This window comes from Thalassophryne amazonica, chromosome 1 (assembly GCF_902500255.1).
Source record: "Thalassophryne amazonica chromosome 1, fThaAma1.1, whole genome shotgun sequence".
Taxonomy (NCBI): domain Eukaryota; kingdom Metazoa; phylum Chordata; class Actinopteri; order Batrachoidiformes; family Batrachoididae; genus Thalassophryne; species Thalassophryne amazonica.
Window position 1 is genome coordinate 147,129,139 of NC_047103.1, and position 20,983 is coordinate 147,150,121.

At 40.1% G+C, this 20,983-nt stretch overlaps 1 protein-coding gene across 2 annotated transcripts in view; it reads right to left on the minus strand.

The window, feature by feature from the left end:
• The window catches only part of LOC117515096 (gamma-aminobutyric acid receptor subunit beta-3-like), a 115,449-nt gene extending 96,664 nt beyond the window's left edge, over window positions 1-18,785 (minus strand). For both annotated transcript variants that reach the window (XM_034175607.1, XM_034175614.1), the window contains exons 1-3: window positions 18,706-18,785; window positions 18,496-18,587; window positions 18,284-18,351 (exon numbers count right to left, since the gene is read on the minus strand). In XM_034175607.1, coding sequence (XP_034031498.1) covers window positions 18,284-18,351; window positions 18,496-18,587; window positions 18,706-18,785 — 240 coding nt within the window. The remainder of the gene's footprint in view (window positions 1-18,283; window positions 18,352-18,495; window positions 18,588-18,705) is intronic.
• Between the last annotated feature and the right edge of the window lie 2,198 nt (window positions 18,786-20,983).

A 20,983-nucleotide genomic window follows, 5' to 3' on the forward strand; every position in this document is an offset into this window, starting at 1 on the left:
GGACAGTCAAATTGCGTTAGTGGTGAAATCTGTTTTTTTTTTTTTTATCATTTGCGGCACTTGGCAACAGTGGAAACTTTTCTTTCCAGGCAACATTTTGAGTTGGTCATTCATGCTTTTGTTTCATCTCATCTGGATTACTGCAAGTGGCTTTATGTGAGAGTAAATCAGGCACTTCTCTCCCGTCTGCACTCGGTCCAGAATGCCGTTTTGACAGGGGCTCGGAGGAGTGACTCCTGTCCTGGCCGCAATGTACTGGTTGCTGGTTCATTTTAGGGTCCATTTTAAAATTCTTATATTCATTTTTAAGTCCCTCCATAGTCTTGCTCTATTGTACCTCTCTGGGCTTCTTCAGCTTTATGCACCTAGTCGGTCCCTCCAGTCAGCTCAGCAACTGCTCCTGCAAGTGCCCAGGTCAAAGAGAAAGCTCAGAGGGGACAGGGCTTACAATGTTGTTGCTCCCAGACTGTGGAACAGTTTGTGTTAGGGAGGCACCCTCATTGGCCATGTTTAAAGTACATTTAAAAATGTATCTTTTTCCTTGGCTTTTGACACAAACAAGGCTTAGTTTGATAATGTTTTAAATTACATTTCAGTGGTTCTTTTTATTTTTGTTTTACTGTATTTTAATTTGTCTTTTGTTTTTAGTGTATAGCACCTTGTGTCCGCGCTGGCTGTTTTAAGGTGCTTGATAAATAAAGTTGGTATGGTATGGTATGGTATACTGATTGGAGGATGTGAAGCTGAGTGAGGACTCAGGCTTTGGGTTTTTGATTGTCGCGAATAAAAATAATGATCCAGGCTTCATTGATTTCCTGGACTCTGCCAACAGATATGCATAAGGGGCGACTGAGAAGATTGAGAAACCAACATTTCTCAACACTGCACCCAGTGGGTAAAAAATTCACACCTTCTTGAGAAATGTTGGTTTCATAGAATGCAAAAAATGGAGAACCACATCCTACTTTTTCTGGGTCAGGCTCAAAACTTCTCAATCATCCCTCATATCTGTTTGCAGTGAAAGTGTTGAACTTTAAGACACGCTGACTTATCTTGGCAGTGAAATTCATGTTTTTTAGTCCTTGGCCTCTGATATTGGGAAACTCCTGGGAAGAGATTATGGAGACCTGAAGTCATTGGGCAGAGGTCTTAGGTGATGCCAATATCTTTGCAGGAGAATGAAGGTCCAAGTCTTTGGGATTCTGATGCTTCCTGTTTTATGATATGGTCGTGATACTTGGACACCAACCAGTGACCCAAGGTGAAGACTGGATGTCTTTGGTACTAGGTCTCTTTAGAGGATCTTTGGGTCTTTGTGTTAAATGAGTGGTTAATTAAGGAGGTTTGGGTTAGGAGCATCTCTTGCATTGTGAGGAAACATTAGCAGTGACATTTTGACAATGTGTCAGATACTACCATCTAGTGAGCTCAGAAAAAAAAACAACAACAAATACTTCATGAGGCCTCATTTTGCCATCACTACCTCAACACTGAGGCACCTGCTTGCTGGATTGCCCAGAGAAAAGTGCCAAATAAGTCATAGATAATCATCCATCACAATGGAAATGATACTCCTGACCCTCCTGAAGTAAAGTTTATATGAGCAGTACCCAAGGATCCTTCAAACAGCCTGCATACCAAAGTATGCTTTTACTGTAGTCACTGAAAGTTCACGGTATATGAGATCATAGCTGCAGCCACAGAAGAATGCACATAAATCATGAAATAAATTTAGAATGTGGAGATACACATGGGTATCTATGACAACAGAATGACAATCAGAACAAATTTTTAATGGTAAGATAAAATATGGTCAGATTTAGCTGTCATTGTAATTCCATTACTGTGCAATTGCAACACATGCAGTTGCTTGATGCATACAATCACATGACTGATGCAAACAATATGTTGTTATCCTTGTTTATGCATTCATTCTCACGAAATTGTGAGCATGAGCCTGGAGTTATTTTGCTCATGTGGGTACGTGTCAACATCCAGCTCACAAATTACCAAAAGCAATCAGAATTCGCTTATATCTGTCAGCAGAAGAAGGCCCCTCTGGGAGGACGTTCTTGAATGTTGCAGCGCAAGAGGTTAAGAAGTAGAGCAAGTCAGAAGCAAGTATGACCTCTGGCTGAAAACAGTTAAATATTTTTTTCAGTGTCATCATTTAGTAAAAACTGTGTTGACATTGTATGCTGATTGGCCCAGCTTATTATCCTCACATATGACAGAGATCAGAGTTTCTTATTCCTACTGTATGAGTGTCAACAGGCCAAATATGACTTTCCTCCCATTAGATTTAAGCCACTGTCATTTGTGATACAACCCCAATTCCAATGAAGTTGGGACGTTGTGTAAAATGTAAATAACAACAGAATACAGTGATTTGCAAATCCTCTTCAACCTATATTCAATTGAATACACCACAAACACAATATATTTAATGTTCAAACTGATAAACTTTATTGTTGAGCAAATATTTGCACAAAAACATTGTGCAAATATTTGCTCATTTTGAAATGATGCCTGCAACACATTTCAAAAAAGCTGGGACAGTGGTATGTTTACCACGGTGTTACATCACCTTTCCTTCTAACAACACTCAATAAGCATTTGGGAATTGAGGACACTCATAAATGGATATAAAAGGAGCATCCCAAAAAAATCTCAGCTATTCACAAGCAAAGATGGGGTGACGATCACCACTTTGTGAACAACTGCATGAAAAAAATTGTCCAACAGTTTAAGAACAATGTTTCTCCACATTCAGTTGCAAGGAATTTAGCGATTCCATCATCTGCAGTCCATAATATCATCAGAAAATTCATACAATCTGGAGAACTTTCTTCATGTAAGCGGCAAGGCCGAAAACCAACATTGAATGCCTGTGACCTTCAAACCAGTGCATTAAAAGCCGACATCATTGTGTAAAGGATCTTACTGCGTGGGGTCAGTTAACACAGTTCATCACTACAAGTAAAGTTAAAACTCTACAATGCAAAGTGAAAGCCATACATCAACAACATCCAGAAATGCCGCTGCCTTCTCTGGGCCTGAGCTCATTTGAAATGGACAGACGCAAAGTGGAAAAGTGTGCTGTGGTCTGATGAGTCCACATTTCAAATTGTTTTTGGAAATCATGGACGTCGTGTCCTCTGGACAAAAGAGGAAAAAGACCATCCAGATTGTTAGCAGGGCAAAGCTTGAATCTTCGACTGGACTGGGTTGCTTGACGTGAGGACGTTTCGCTTCAAATCACCCCTTACCAAAAAGTAGTACATACAAGTATGTTTCAAGTATACTTCCAGTTTACTTTTTATATACTTATCAGTACTATTTTTTGGTAAGGGACAGAAGCTTCCTCAGCTAAAATTCTTGCTCTGGTAGTCTGACTTCTGTCTTTACTCTTGTAGAGAAGAAATCTTTCTTTCTACAATCTTTCTTTGTAGAGAAGAATTTCTTCTCTACAAGAGTCAAGACAGAAGTCAGACTACCAGAGCAAGAATTTTAGCTGAGGAAGCTTCTGTGATTTGAAGCGAAACGTCCTCACGTCAAGCAATCCAGTCCAGTCGAAGATTCAAGCTTCTCTACTATGGAAACCACCTGGACAACTGAGAGCCTACACAGAAGCAGGGCAAAGTTTAAAAGCCAGCATCTGTGATGGTATGGGGGTGTGTTAGTGACCATGACATGGGCAACTTACACATCTGTGATGGCACCAACAATGCTGAAAGGTACATCCAAGTTTTGGAGAAACACATGCTGCCATCCAAGCAACTTCTTTTTCAGAGATGTTCCTGCTTATTTCAGCAAGACAATGCCAAGGCACATTCTGCACGTGTTACAACAGCGTGGCTTCATAGTAAAAGAGTGTGGGTACTAGACTGGCCTGCCTGCAGTCCAGACCTGTCACCCATTGAAAATGTGTGGCGCATTATAAAGTGCAAAATACAACAACAGAGACCCCAGAATGTTGAACAACTGAAGTTGTACATCAAGCAAGAATGGGAAAGAATTCCACCTACAAAGCTTCAACGATTAGTGTCCTCAGTTCCCAAACGCTTATTGAGTGTTGTTAGAAGGAAAGGTGATGTAACACAGTGGTAAACATACCACTGTCCCAGCTTTTTTGAAACGTGTTGCAGGCATCCATCTCAAAATGAGCAAATATTTGCACAAAAACAATAAAGTTTATCAGTTTGAACATTAAATATCTTGTCTTTGTGGTGTATTCAATTGAATATAGGTTGAAGAGGATTTGCAAATCATTGTATTCTGTTTTTATTCGCATCCAGAGATTGAGCTCACCGGACTCCTTTCGCCACACTGCTCAGCGTGCCGCTCTCGTTGAAGCAACAACACACAGAACGTGTCTCTTCCCAGATAGATCTCTTTCAGTGCAGCTTCTTGTTCTTGTTAACACCCCAGTCTTTCATCGCCAACTGTAAATGGTAATCAAACCATTCCAATCGTATCTTTCTGAACTCTTCCACATCAAACTCCATCGTGTCAATGTTTACAATGTCCTTGAGCAATAACAGATGAAGTTGCTCATAAACTTTAAGTTTCTTAAATATATATTAAGGCCACTCTAAAAAGTTATCTTTATAATTTTATTACTAGTAAATTTTAGAATGAATTTAGATGAGATATACTCATTATCTCACAGGAATATAATCACAGTTATCTAGGAACTAATTTTTGCGCAGGAATTCATCAAGCACGACGGTCGCGGGTGCGTACTAACACAGAATACCCAGAAACTGGACAGCTGTTCAGCCAAAATGAGAGCGTCCACTTTTAGCTTGCCATAAGCTAAGCTAGTGGCGCTTGTGAGAGTATGGCCGCTATCTTTTGCCACTGTGGTGGATTGTGGGGCCCCGAATCAGGATGTTTAGATGTCGATTCGATACATAACGCAATTCTTAAGAAATGTGATTCTACAAGATTTGAAATTTGATATTACAATATTATTATAATATTGTGATTTTTATTTGCTTTTTGTAACATGAGACGACTGGAAAAAAAATAATCGTACAAGTCAGAGGCTGTATATTATGAAACATATTTGTAAAAACTATGCACACCACATTTATGATGCCCCCACCCCAGATGAACCATACTGCATATTTTAATCACCAAACTTGACTGCATAAATAGTTTTCATTAGGGTTAAGCAATACCTCTTTAATTTGGTGTATCATGATGGGTGCCATGGTACACCACACAGAAGAACTCTTCTTGATATTGTGGTTGTTGTTTTTTTCATGCTCACCATGAAAACTGGACTGCAGATTAATGCTGCATTGGTGGTAAGCAGCAGATGGCAAACCAGATCTATGTACTATATATGTAGTATAGGCAGTTCATTAGTTTGGTTGTTCATGTTTTTTCATTGTCACCCTTACATAATGATTAGCTACCTAATCTGTATAAAGCTGGGGCACCCCTGCTTCTCCACCTTATGTCAGTGAACAACAGTTATCCACAACCTACCAACAACTCTGGTACAACCCACAGTTAACTATAATTTGGATGAAAGACAGATTATGGGATGTAAGTGGATATTCATTCATTCATTTTCTGCTAGATGTCCAAGCAGCTCATCCCACACTTCCCTATCCTCATGCAAGTCCTTTAACTCTTCCTGGGGGATCCTGTAGCATTCCCAAGCCATCTGGTAATTATAATCCCTCCAGCATCCCCCTGGCTTCCCAGTTAGACATGCTTGAAAGACCTCCTTAGTGAGACAACAAGGCATCAACACCAGATGTCCGAACCACCACAGCTGGCTCTTTTCAATGGGGAGAAAAAAATGGCTCTACTCCAAGCAACTACCTGGATATTTGAGCTTCTCACTCGGTCCTGGAGTGTAAGCTTAGACACTAGATCAGGGGTGGCCAAGTTCAGTCCTTGAGAGCCACATTCCTGACACTCTTAGTTGTCTCCCTGCTCCAACACACCTGAATCCAATGAAAGGCTCGTTAAAAGTCTGCTAACGAGTCTTTCATTGGATTCAGGTGTGTTGGAGCAGGGAGACAACTAAGAGTGTCAGGAAGGTGGCTCTCGAGGATCGAACCTGGCCACTCCTGCACTAGATGGTATGTCAGTGAATATTTGCAGCTGAAATATAAAGTATGTGTGAAAGCGTCTAGAAGCACCAGTAGATGGGCATCTCTTGTTTCAAACCATAGTGCAGATTACATATTAGCCGGGAAACACCTGGTGAAATAATCTCTGAGTCATTAGTATTGATCAACACCCGCACGGACACGTGCATTGCCTCGCAGATATATAATGGACATTGTGTATTATAAATAAATAATGTGCCAATTAAATAAATTTTGCTTCTTGTGGCATGAAGTGGTAGTACCATATTTAAAAAATAAATGTTCTATACTCTGGTGGCTCTGCTTGTATGCTCAGATGTGACATACTCTGGTCGGGTTTGTAGTCCAGAAAATACAGAAATTACTTCTTTCACCCTTCTAAAACTAAGAAGTCAAGATCTGTAAGCAGCTTCACAAAATGATACCAAGTTGTTTGTGCAGAAATTCCTGAATTAACAAACTAATCAGTCTCTGTATTGAGGAGCCCAACAGGTCTGTTTAATGCAAATGTCATTGAAAATTTTGATGCATAAGAACACCATGTAACAGCAGCCTTGGTAGTCACCAGATCAAATGGTAAATGATTGCATTTATATAGCACTTTTTCATCTGCATCAGACGCTCAGAGTGCTTTACAATAATGGCTCACATTCACCCCATTGTGAGGGTGCTGCAGTACAAGGCACCCACTACGCACCAGGAGCAACTAGGGGATTAAAGACCTTGCCCAAGGTCCCTTAGTGATTTTCCAGTCAGGCTGGGATTTGAAACAAGGATCCTCTGATCTCAAGCCGAATGCTTTAACCACTAGACGATCACCAGATCAAATCAAAGAAATGAAAAAAAAAAAAAAAAATATATATATATATATATATATATATATATATATATATATATATATATATATATATATATATATATATATATATATATATATATATATACTTTACAAACTTTGGACTGGTAGTGTATTACATCCTGACTAGTCTCCCAGTTCCTGCTGCTGAAAAACATCCCCACAGCATGATTCTGCCACCACCATGCGTCACTGTAGGGATGGTGCTTGCTTTCCTCTACCATACAGGCCTGATTGGTGGGTTTCTGCAGAGTTGGTTGTTCTTCTGGAAGGTTCTCCTCTCTCCACAGAGGAATGCTGGAGCTCTGACAGAGTGATCATTGACTTCTTGGTCACCGCCCTTCTCCCCAGTCACTCAGTTTAGACAAGCGGGCAGCTCTAGGAAGAGTCCTGGTGGATCCAAACTTCTTCCATTTATGGATGATGGAGACCACTGTGCTCATTGGGACCTTCAAAGCAGCAGAAATGTTTCTGTGCCCTTCCCCAGATTTGTGCCTTGTGACAGTCCTGTATCAGAGGTCTACAGACAATTCCTTTGACTTCATGCTTGATTTGTGCTCTGACATGCACTGTCAACTGTGAACCTTATATGTAGACAGGTATGTGTCTTTCCAAATCATGTCCAATCAACTGAATTTACCCCAGGTGGACTCCAATTATGCTGGAGAAACATCTCAAGGATGATCAGTGGAAACAGGCTGCACCTGAGCTCAATTGTGAGCTGCATGGCAAAGGCTGTGAAAACTTAGGTAGCTGGCAGCTGCAATTTCTTAGTTTTTATTTTTAATAAATTTGTGGAAAATCTCAAAACTGTTTTCACATTGTCATTATGGGGTATTGTGTGTAGAATTTTGAGGAAAAAATGGATTTCATGCATTTTGGAATAAGGCTGTAACACAAAATGTGGCAAAAGTGAAGTGCTGTGAATACTTTCTGGATACACTGTAACTGTACATACAACCAACAGACTACACTACTAACTGAAAAGCTAACTGACTCCAAATAAATGAATGTAAAGTTAATTAAAGATATAATTAACTAAATAGAAAACTAACTGTATATAAAAGCTAACATACAATGCTGATAGTCTAAAAATAACCCAAACCTAATGAAACATAAGGCTAAAAAATACAAAGCAAACTCAATCAAAACTGCCTACACATTTTAACTAAATATACAGCTAATTGTATATGAAAAATAACAATAGACAGCAAACTGTAATACTAAATAAAATCAACATGAATATGAATGTAACTAAACATAAAACTTGCTGATAGATAGATAGATAGATAGATAGATAGATAGATAGATAGATAGATAGATAGATAGATAGATAGATAGATAGATAGATAGATAGATAGATAGATAGATAGATAGATAGATAGATAGATAGATAGATAGATAGATAGATAGATATTATTGTCATTACAAGTGCAACGAAGTTACAAGTGCAACAAAATTATCTTCACACGCAATCACCTCAGACAAAAATACAGCAATTAATCCACAATTACTGCTAGTTGATTGTTTATGTACGATAAACTTTAAGACAGTCTGTCATCCGAATTGAGGCAATGTGAGTGTTGGGTGGCCGCAGCAGTATCCCGTGCAGCCGTGAGCTCAGGGGGAAATGGAAGGCTGCAGCAGCTGAGTCGTGGGGGAAAGGAGTGGCGGTGCGGAGGCAGGGGTAGTGGGGGGTGGACAGAAACACAAGGGGGGGGAAGTGGAAGGAGCATGCGTCCATGTGTGCAGGTGGCTCATATGAGTCTCTGCCCGTGTATGCTGGAGTTGCCTTAACAACAGGAGGCTGTGAGGAAGGGCAGATAGATAAGAGGGGAGCTGAATGTTTCACCAAGGCCGATGAGATCCTTCTGGAGGAAAAACAAGTGGGGCATTTTGACGTTCGGTAGCTGATAAGCTGCCATGTTTGGGGTTGGGCAGAGAAACACAGAAATTCCACGGCTACTCTGACCGTCTGAAACCAATTTATAAGTATTACCTGGTCTCCAATATCTTCCTTTACAAGGCGGATATTTGCTCCGAGACGGTATCCAACTTGTGTTTGAGTTTAAAAGTTAACGCAGTCTGAGACTGTAGCACTTTTCCCACCTCATGAATCATGATGAACAGGTGTGGGGTTGTGGTTCTGGTAGCAAATACAGCTAGCAAATACAATGTATCCTCATGGAAAATCTTACTGAAGCTAAAACTAAGTGAATATAAACCAAAGTGAATCTAAATCTATACTCAACAAAAATATAAACGCAACACTTTTGGTTTTGCTCCCATTTTGTATGAGATGAACTCAAAGATCTAAAACGTTTACCACATACACATTATCACCATTTCCCTCAAATATTGTTCACAAACCAGTCTAAATCTGTGATAGTGAGCACTTCTCCTTTGCTGAGATAATCCATCCCACCTCACAGATGTGCCATATCAAGATGCTGATTAGACACCATGATTAGTGCACAGGTGTGCCTTAGACTGCCCACAATAAAAGGCCACTCTGAAAGGTGCAGTTTTATCACACAGCACAATGCCACAGATGTCGCAAGATTTGAGGGAGCGTGCAATTGGCATGCTGACAGCAGGAATGTCAACCAGAGCTGTTGCTCGTGTATTGAATGTTCATGTCTCTACCATAAGCCGTCTCCAAAGGTGTTTCAGAGAATTTGGCAGTACATCCAACCAGCCTCACAACCGCAGACCACGTGTAACCACACCAGCCCAGGACCTCCACATCCAGCATTTTCACCTCCAAGATCGTCTGAGACCAGCCACTCGGACAGCTGCATATGCAGTTTGCATAACCAAAGAATTTCTGCACAAACTGTCAGAAACCGTCTCAGGGAAGCTCATCTGCATGCTCGTCGTCTTCATCGGTGTCTCGACCTGACTCCAGTTCGTCGTCGTAACCGACTTGAGTGGGCAAATGCTCACATTCGCTGGTGTTTGGCACGTTGGAGAGGTGTTCTTTTCACAGATGATGCAAAGGAGATGTGTTGCACTGCATGAGGCAAATGGTGGTCACACCAGATACTGACTGGTATCCCCCCCCCAATAAAACAAAACTGCACCTTTCAGAGTGGCCTTTTATTGTGGGCAGTCTAAGGCACACCTGTGCACTAATCATGGTGTCTAATCAGCATCTTGATATGGCACACCTGTGAGGTGGGATGGATTATCTCAGCAAAGGAGAAGTGCTCACTATCACAGATTTAGACTGGTTTGTGAACAATATTTGAGGGAAATGATGATATTGTGTATGTGGAAGAAGTTTTAGATCTTTGAGTTCATCTCATACAAAATGGGAGCAAAACCAAAAGTGTTGCGTTTATATTTTTGTTGAGTATAAGTTAAATATAAAGCTATGTGAAGCCTAATCTAATGAAACATAAAGTTAACAAAATACAAAGCAAACTCAAGCTAAGCTACATTCACATATTAACTAAATATACAATTAACTGTATATAAAAACAACAAAATACAAAGCTAACTCAAGCTAAGCTACATTCACATATTAGCTAAATATACAATTAACTGTATATAAAAACAACAAAATACAAACCTAACTCAAGCTAAGCTACATTCACATATTAACTAAATATACAATTAACTATATATAAAAACAACAAAATACAAAGCTAACTCAAGCTAAGCTACATTCACATATTAGCTAAATATACAATTAAATGTATATAAAAACAACAAAATACAAAGCTAACTCAAGCTAAGCTACATTCACATGTTGGATTGTGTCTCAAAACCTGAGCTACTCTTTCAATCTAGAGTCTTAAAATCATTGGTCCATTAAAATGAATGTAACTCAGCCAAGTGTTCTTGCCACCGAGGTCATCATCGGCTCAAGCAGTGATATTTTAAGACTCAAGCTACACTGTTTGCTGACCCGATACAAGAGCCTGAAGTTACTTTGCTCGTGGGTATCTGTCGGCATCCAGCACACAAATGAGCAAATCCAATCAGAGTTGGCTGATAGCTGTCTGCACAGTGGGTCCCCCGGGAGGACATTCCCGAACACTACGGCGAAAGAGGTTAACAACCGGAGCAAGTGGAAGCAAGCATTTCTTCTGGCTGAGAACATGGCTTTTCATCAGTTTGTGTTATAACACGGGTTGTGCTGAGATTGTAAGCCATTTGGCCCAGATTGGTTCTCCCCACATATGACACAGATCTGATTTTTGTATTGTCTGAGTATGAACAAGTCAAAACTGATTTTTTTTTTCCTTCCTCTTTGTCAGATTTGAACCACTTTCATCTGTGGTACCAAACATGACCAATGTCTGGCCGTGAACTTTGAGTGACAACAATATGTTCAGACTTAAAGCGGTCATGTTACGCAGAATTTCATCAAGCTAAAATAAGTGTGCAGGTGTATTAGATTAATGTAAGTAAATTATCGAGAATAATTGCAAAAATACACCCATAGGTTTCCTGGGGAGCAGGTTTGAAGCTCTTGCGGGGTGATGGATGGTAGATGTTGCTTTCTTGGCAATGCCTGACTTTGTTGATTACCTGGCCAGACCATAAGTGGCTTAAGGAGTACAGCATGGGTACAACCACCAAAATATGTGAAGGAAGTATGAAATTCTAATGCCTACCTCACAGATACAAAACTAGGTAGATTATTAAGTGTTAACTATTAACTGTGTAGCTAATGTTACCTTGCTATCCATAGCTGCTTTAAAGTACTACTTATGGTGCTAACATACAAACTAAATACGAAATTTTCACTCACTGAAAATACTGGAGCACAGACTTCTTATATGGTCTATTACTTCAATTAATTGAAGAGCACACTATATTATCTGATATTTGTATTACAACACTAAGAAAAGAAATAGCTGTATGTTAGCAGGTGGACACTTGTGCCATGCTAGCGCCCAAACAGTAGCTTCACTCAAATCAACCACATTTGTAATTTTTTATAACTTCATGGTTAAACTGACTAACAAAAACAAAAAAGTCTGCACACTCAAATCTGTGCAAAAGGTTTTTTTCTTCTTAATCCAATATGCAATTTTTCGATCAAAAGAACTTCCTCAGGCAGAATGAAATGCTAATTAATATATCAGTCTGAGGGGTTGAATACCAGCACTTGATCAATGATAATACATGATACCTGTCCTTTATCACATATTACAACAAAAATGTGCCCCATACTCAAAAACCAGCCCCCATGAGATACAAGAAAAAATACGTCTGATAAATCATACACTTGTCCTATCAATTTTACTGCCCTGGAAACTGTGGCAATAAAATCAGGGCAATACAAATTTTAAAACATGGTGACACAAAAAAAGACACTGAAAACACCAGGCTTTGTATTGCCCCGCTTTTCATCCAATCAGGAGCCCCCATTTCTCAGCCCCCACCAATGACACCCCCCCATTTTGTGTTACCCTGGTGTCAAGTGCAGGATCCTGATATAGGATCCAAATCATTTTGTTCAACCAAGATGCCTGATCAAGGTGAGAGAGTTTTAGCCTCCTCACCATGGAGAATTCTACAACCCCAATTCCAATGAATTTGGGATGTTGTGTGAAATGTAAATTAAAACAGAATACAGTGACTTGCACATCCTCTTCAACCTATATTCAATTGAATACCCCACAAAGACAAGACATTTAATGTTCAAACTGATGAACTTTATTGTTTTTGTGCAAATATTTACTAATTTTGAAATGGATGCCTACAACACATTTCAAAAAAGCTGAGACAGTGGTATGTTTACCACTGTGTTACATCACCTTTCCTTCTAACAACACTCAATAAGCGTTTGGGAAGTGAGGGCACTAATTGTGAGTGTCATGACTGGGTATAAAAGGAGCATCCCCAAAAGGCTCAACCATTCAAAAGCAAAGAAGGGGTGAGGATCACCACTTTGTGAACAACTGTGTGAAAAAAATAGTCCAACAGTTTAAGAACAATATTTCTCAACGTTCAATTGCAAGGAATTTAGGAATTCCATCATCTACAGTCCATAATATAACCAGACGATTCAGAGAATCTGGAGAACTTTCTACTCACAAGCAGCAAGGCCAAAAACCAACATTGAATGCCCATGACCTTCGATCCCTCAGGCAACACTGCATTAAAAACTGACATCAATGTGTAAAGGATTTTACTGCGTGGGCTCAGGAACACTTCAGAAAACCATTGTCAGTTAACACAGTTCGTCGCTACATCTACAAGTGCAAGTTAAAACTCTACCATGCAAAGGGAAAGCCATACATCAACGCCACCGCCTTCTCTGGGCCCGAGCTCATTTGAAATGGTCAGAAGCAAAGTGGAAAAGTGTGCTGTGGTCTGATGAGTCCACATTTCAAATTGTTTTTGGAAATCATGGACATCGTGTCCTCTGGACAAAAGAGGAAAAAGACCATCCAGATTGTTACCAGCACAAAGTTCAAAAGCCAACATCTGTGATGGTATGGTGGTGTGTTATTGCCCATGGCATGGGCAACTTACACATCTGTGATGGCACCATCAATGCTGAAAGGTACATCCAGGTTTTGGAGCAACACATGCTGCCATCCAAGCAACGTCTGTTTCAGGGACGTCCCTGCTTATTTCTGCAAGACAATGCCAAGCCACATTCTGCACATGTTACAACAGCATGGCTTCGTAGTAAAAGAGTGCGGGTACTAGACTGGCCTGCCTGCAGTCCAGACCTGTTGCCCATTGAAAATGTGTGGCGCATTATGAAGCGCAAAATATGACAACGGAGACCCTGGACTGTTGAACAACTGAAGTCATACATCAAGCAAGAATGGGAAAGAATTCCACCTACAAAGCTTCAACAATTAGTGTCCTCAGTTCCCAAACGCTTATTGAGTGTTGTTAGAAGGAAAGGTGATGTAACACAGTGGTAAACATACCACTGTCCCAGCTTTTTTGAAACGTGTTGCAGGCATCCATTTCAAAATGAGCAAATATTTGCACAAAACAATAAAGTTTATCAGTTTGAACATTAAATATCTTGTCTTTGTGGTATATTCAATTGAATATAGGTTGAAGAGGATTTGAAAATCATTGTATTCTGTTTTTATTTACATTTTACACAATGTCCCAACTTCATTGGAATTGGGGTTGTACAAATTGAGTTTCATACTGAGGTTGTGAGACACCAAGAAGTTAGTGATGAAGGACACATGACTTAATAGAGAGACATAACAACATTCCATAATTTACATATCTACATGATTTACCTGCGTAATTCGTTCTACATGATTCATATGTATTATTCTTTAACTATTTTGATGATTATGTAGCTCAGACCTACTGTGTTATGTTATTTATTATTGTTGGTGTAGTGAGTAAATGAGTTGTTATTAAATGGAGTTGACGATAATTATATTATGGTTCTTGTTCTTTATTTATGTTGTAATATGCGATAAATATCTTAATACATGTCTTGTCCTTCGGACTCGGGCTGATACAGATACATCGGGGCATGATACAGGGTGTGATACATAAACAGACGTGATAAGGTATACATATTAACTGGATCTGTGGAGCTAAGCATCATGGGAAATGGAGTCCTAAGTTAAGAGGCCTTCTTTTCAAAATGTCCACAAAGACTATCATAGTAAATAAATCAGTAAATAGATCAGTGCTATGTTGCCATCACACTTTGATCATCATAAAACAAAGCACAAAGTGTTTTAAAATTCATAAGGAAACACCCATGTCAAAATCCTGTATTTTGTTTTTTTTTTCTGTTTTTTATTTTTTATTTAATTAATTTATTTATTTGCAATAACTTTACAGCTTAAAATGGCTTAAAAATCCCAACCCCCCCCCCCCCCCCCCCCCCCCCCCCCCGCCACCTGACAGTTCTCATGAATGGGGAAAATAGCTATAGAGATTTAAAAAAAACATTCTTATTGTTGTTGTTGTTCGTTTTGTTGTATGAGGCTGTAAACATGTTAATTTCTGTTGTAAAGTTGGACATTTTACCATGGGCTTCTATGGGGATTGATTCACTTTTGGAACCAGCCTCAAGTGGCCAATCAAAGAAGTGCAACTTTTCGAACTCCTGCGTTGGCTTCATTTTTTCAGCAGTGAAAGTTGCAACTTGTGTCGAAGTGGAGGTTTGTTTTATATAACAAGGGCTGCTGGTTGGTGCCAGGAATTGTTTTGGACTCAACTGACGTGCACCATTAATGAAAAAAATTAAATTAAAAAATTAAATTAAATTAAAAAAAAATAATAAAGCATAGTGCAAATGTGTCAAATTTGGTGTTGAAGGTGGTGGTGATGAGAATTCGAATGCGGCAAATGCAGCTGATAGTACCGTTAATGCTGACACGTCTCCAGAAACAGAGGTAGGACAAATACTGAAGTGCTCATCCATAGATACGGAAGATATAAAAAGAAGCATGTTCAAGGGGTAAAACCTTTCTTCTTTTCCAGTACAAGATGAGTTGGTTTGGGACTGTCACAATTACTGTCTTTGTTGGATGATACACTGTCCCAAGAGTGATTGCTATAAACAGACTTACTGTCATTTTAATACTATTACATATCCATTATAATGCAAGTACACAGTTTCAAAAAGCAGCAAAGGAGTGTTAAGATTATTCAGCCATTAGAATTTGAATGCAAAAATATTGAAAAATCTAAAATAAATTCAATAAATCGGACAACTACAATAAATGAGAGATCTGTGATCAAGCTCCAAAAAAGATACTGCCAAAGTAATTGGTTGCTTTTGAGATTTTTATAGTTTTTTTTTTGTTGTTGTTGTTGTTGTTTTGTGATTTTTACATTTTATTTATTTTATACAATGCTTCTGGAAAGACTTCACATTGCTTCACTTTTTCCAGTAAATGTACTGTACTGTAACTGTAAATCAGTTGTGAACTAGTTGAAACTAGATTCAACCTCATTCAACATGAAATGGTTTTCATTTCATTTCAAATCAAACAAGAGTGCTCTGAGAGCACAATATCCCCACTGTCAAATGCTGCTTTGGTACAAGTGCTTGATTCATTCTGATAACATTTCAAGGTGTCTAATGGGTAATTCTAGAATGCAGACACCAACTCATGAAAGTGGCAGTGTCTAGGTTTGTTAATCAAGGGCTATAACTCTGCCAAAATGTGTCAGTCTTGTACTATATATATCAACTTATAACAAGGATGTGTACCAAGTTACATGAAATTCCATCTAAAAGTGTGAGTGGAGGTGGTTTCAGAATGCAGGCACTGAAGCATGAAACTGATGGAGTCTAGCTTTGTTAATCAAGGTCCATAACTCTGGTAAAATTAGTCCAACTCGAATTATATTAAAATATGCATATTACCAACCTATAACAAGGAATTGTACCACGTTTCCCAAAATTCCTATTAAAAATGTGAGAGGAGTTGATTTCAGAATTCAGGCACTCGCTCATGAAACTGACGCAGTCTAGATTTGTTAATCAAGGATTATAACTCTGGTAAAATGGGCCCAACTTGAACTACATTATAATATGTGTATTGCCAACCTATAACAACGACTTGTGCCATGTTTCATGAAATTCCTTCTAAAAATGTGAGAGGAGTTGAGCTCAGAAAGCTTATACCCTTTTTGGGGTGGACGGACAGCCAGACAGACGGACAGACAGACGGATGGATGGAAATCGCCATGACATAATCCCCCTTCTGGCCTTCAGCCAGCTGGGGATAAAAAACCCACTGGGAAGTTCCAGGAAAATCATTTTTTTAGAAAATTGACTGAAAGCTACCAAAAAGAAGAATGATCACTCATTTTTGTAGCCAGTGAATTTTTCAGCAGATCAGCTGATTTTTCTGTATTTCAGCTTTGTCTTTAAAATTAGATTTACAGATAATTTCAGTGTTTTGCAACCATTTTCAGTAAGTCATTCTCATCCTTCTTTATAGGATAATACATGAAAAACAAAAATTATTTCATGAACATTGCCTACATGAACAAATGTTATAGGAATAGAACTAAATTTAAAATACCTCATGACAAATAAAAAAGAGCAACTAATTATACTGACCGACTACATGATGTAGTTATGTTTTTAAGCTATACATAGCTTAAATAATCACTTAATTTCTGTAAAAACTTTATAAAAAAGTCATATTATTCTTTTTGGAAAAGGAATACAATATTCACAAGCTTATACTGACCTTCAAGGTTGTCAAGTGAAGAGCTTGAATTGAAATGCACCACAGCGTAAGTTCTACCAGAGGACATTTAAGTAGGCACTCAGAATCGATTAATTCACATTGGCTTTCATCATCTGCTCTCAACCAGTGGAAACAGTGCACATTCCTTAAAACGTCAGTGTTCTAACTCCACTCTCTTTGTTTACAGATCACTGACAAGACATCCCCTCCTCCACCCCACTGCCACCAGTTGGTCCCTGTCCTCTGGCTAGGGAGCATCTCCAATGGCAGGATTTGGGAACATCTCAAGTCTACTCCGTCAAGAAATGATTCAAATTTTTGTGACGGGGTTTTTTTTAACTCACTATTACTAGCCCTACTCCTACCCCAACCCTAACCTTAACCATAACCTAACCCTACTCCTTCCCCTAACCCTAACCCTAACCACCCCCCGCTGCACTTTTAATTACGTGCATCCATCACGGAATGAATTAGAATGAATTTGTGCTGCCATGATGAAAATTTTGCACTTTTAATGACAATATGACGAACCAATAGTTTAATGTATATTTCGTGCTGCTGAATCGCGGCAATCCATGAGACTGGGTTGGACCAGCACCATATCTTCTACACCAAATACAATAACTTTCTGTACATTAACTTGTTGCATTAAAATGATCAACTTTAACTTGCCGTCTGAGTCTTTCTGTTAGAACCAGGCAGTCATACACATCTGACTCAAATTGCACTTATGTTTTCCACACAGGCGAGCCTTCCAGGTGTCTATGGTATACGCGCTGTTGCTACACCCAATGTATGCACAAATATGCACAATATCTGATAAACAATGATTAAAAAAGCGAGAGATCTGAAACAAAACAGGAAAGATAAAGGATAAAACTGAGCTCAGATCAATTCAATGTGTTTTCTACTGCGGGGGAGCGACTGTTTTTCCTCAGAGGTGATGTGCGTGGCCGGAATGAGCATGTAGACTCGTCATACGGATAAAGACTATTTTAGAACATATAATACAAGACCAAATGTGTCAGAATTCACCCATCAGGCATTATCAGGGCATTTTTCTATGACAGACTCCGGTGTTACACTTACTCCAGGTCTCCCCTACTGTAAAACCAGCATGTTGCAAACGTGCACGTGTCACTCACCATGTTGACTTCTGACACCATGTCTATGCTCGCCACGTCGATGCTCATCCCGACGGCGACGGGAGCACCTGGGGGGGACGAAAGACGCCCGTTAGGCCTCGAGATCAAGCACCTGAACGCAACACGGTGACTGGCGCCAAAAACCAAAGCAGCGTGCGCGTAACGTGAAGATGTTTTCTCTTGACGCGGGGGTTATCGATGCGACAGCATACCTCCAAAGTCCGGCCTCAGTCGGATGTCGTACCCTTTGAGCAGGTTGTCCACCGTCTCCTTCACGAATGACATGTTGCCAGGTTCGTTGACGCTGAAATAACAGTAAACACAACACATCACCTTCAATCACCAACAAACAAATCGATCAATCAAATCACCGCGCGGTCAATAACCTTGACAGACTCCGCGCTCAATGGAGCAATTCTCACCTTTTGGCGCAACAGACAATCGAACCCACAACCAGTGCGGACAAGACGCGAAATTGGCTGGCTTTGCGCAAAGACGGCATCCCTCTTTTTATTGTGGAAAAATAATAATAATTGTTCACAGCGGCGGCAATCAACAGTGAGAGGCGCGCTTCACATGCAAACCCATTGATCGTTAAAAAAAAAAAAATGGAGAAAGTGCGCTGCTGGATCTGGTGCAGAAAGTCACCAGTGTGTGGTGGAGATGTGGTCAGTGCGGGCTGACATCGGCTCGCTGGTAATGCGCGCTGGCGCCGCGTCTGAGCGTGCACGAAGGGCTCCGAACGCTCAGGAGCTGGAGCGCATATTGATGAGGAGGACGCACGCACGCACGGACGCACCCGGAGGCTGCTAGTGGCGGTGAAGGCGGTCAGACTGTTGAAACGAAAAAGACAGCGGCACTTCCACACTGTTAAAAAAGAAATCTAATTAATCACAGTAATAATCATAATAATGTTCAATCTCCCCAGCTGTGCCAACTGCGCAGATGATTTCGTTTTAAAGCAGATCTGCGCCATAGGCGTGTCTACTGTGAGGCTTAAATGGGCTCTACCCCCCCACACACACACACACCCCCCTAACACCATCACCAGGAATTTCCATATCCGTCCATCCATCCATCCATCCATCCATCCATCCATCCATCCATCCATTTTCTTCTGCTTTATCCGGAGTCGGGTCGCGGGGGCAGCAGCTCAAACAAAGCCGCCCAGACCTCCCGATCCACACACACCTCTCCCACCTTGTCCGGGGGAACCCCGAGACGTTCCCAAGCCAGCCGAGAGACGTAGTCCCTCCAGCGTGTTCCCCGGGGCCTCCTCCCAATGGGACGTGCCCGGAACACCTCTCCAGCGAGGCATCCAGGGGGCATCCGGAAAAGATGCCCGAGCCACCTCAGCTGTCTCCTTTCGACGTGGAGGAGCAAAGTGTGACATCAGATATCCATAGCAATCTTTGTACATTATATTTTCAAAATGACCCTTTTTTTGTGCTTTGAAAACCAGTCTGAGTTCAATGTCTGGACATTTTTCCACCCTTGTGGACACTTGTGATGGCTGAAACAAATAAGGACAGTTATTTATGGATATTTATTGTATCAATCTGCAGTTTGGTGACAGAATATTAACTTGGGTCACATGCACACTCTAAAAAAACAACTGTTGTCTCAACGAGAAAAATTGTAACAATTGGGCAGCTCAGTCTCGTTTGAGGGCGGGTGCTAAAGGGGTAAAATATGACGCATATGACTTAATTTCTTTACTTCCGGGGACAGAAACACGGCATTTTCTCTGAGATTTGGGGCAAATTACATGTGAATAAAGTGAAAATACAAAGAAAAAGTGACGATGCGGTGGACAGTGGACGTATGTTGCAGTTTGTTTATGACCTGGAGCTCAAACGTGTCGAGGCGCTTGTGTAGGCAAGAGAACGCAGCTACTCTGGTTAGCTGTGTAGGCTAACACTTACCAACATGACCTCTCACATTCGCCTCGTCTTCCCTTCTTCACTGGGAACTGAAAAAACAGCACTTTTCACGACTACTTCGGTGATTGCAGCCGAAAACAAAACAGTACACCATTTATCCATGTGAAGTTATGCTGTGTATATATTGCACAACGGGACTGGCTGTCCCCATAAGTGGTCAAATCCCACGATATCACAACAGGGTTCAAACGAGACTGCGCTGCCCTATTTGCATAGAAGTTATTTCAACTTAGTTATTTCAACTTTCAACTGAATTAATGCCACAAGACTTCTCTAGTTAAGTTGAAATATGTTTCACTAAGTTGAAATAGCTGAAAAAAAATCTATGCAAATTATTACATCACTTTTTCTTGTTGAGGCAGCAGTTCATTTATTTAAGAGTGCAGGTGGTGCCACAATTCACAACACTCCACACACTTGGGTTATGCATGAAAAAGACACCAGTTTTATACCAGAAAGGCAGCTTTGACCACCCAACTGTCTACTTGTTTATTATAGATCCTAAATATACATATAGGACTATTGAAAGCAATAGCATTGTGAAAAATGATATGACTTACCTCAGCCAGAAGCTGCATGTAGCTTTTAGCATTTAGCATAGAGCCAATAACAAGAGTCATGCAGTCTTGTGCTCATCTTGGTCTCTGTGTTTGTATACATGATTTGGAGCAAGATATCTTAATAACAACTACACTCAACAAAAATATAAACACAACACTTTTGGTTTTGCTCCCATTTTGTATGAGATGAACTCAAA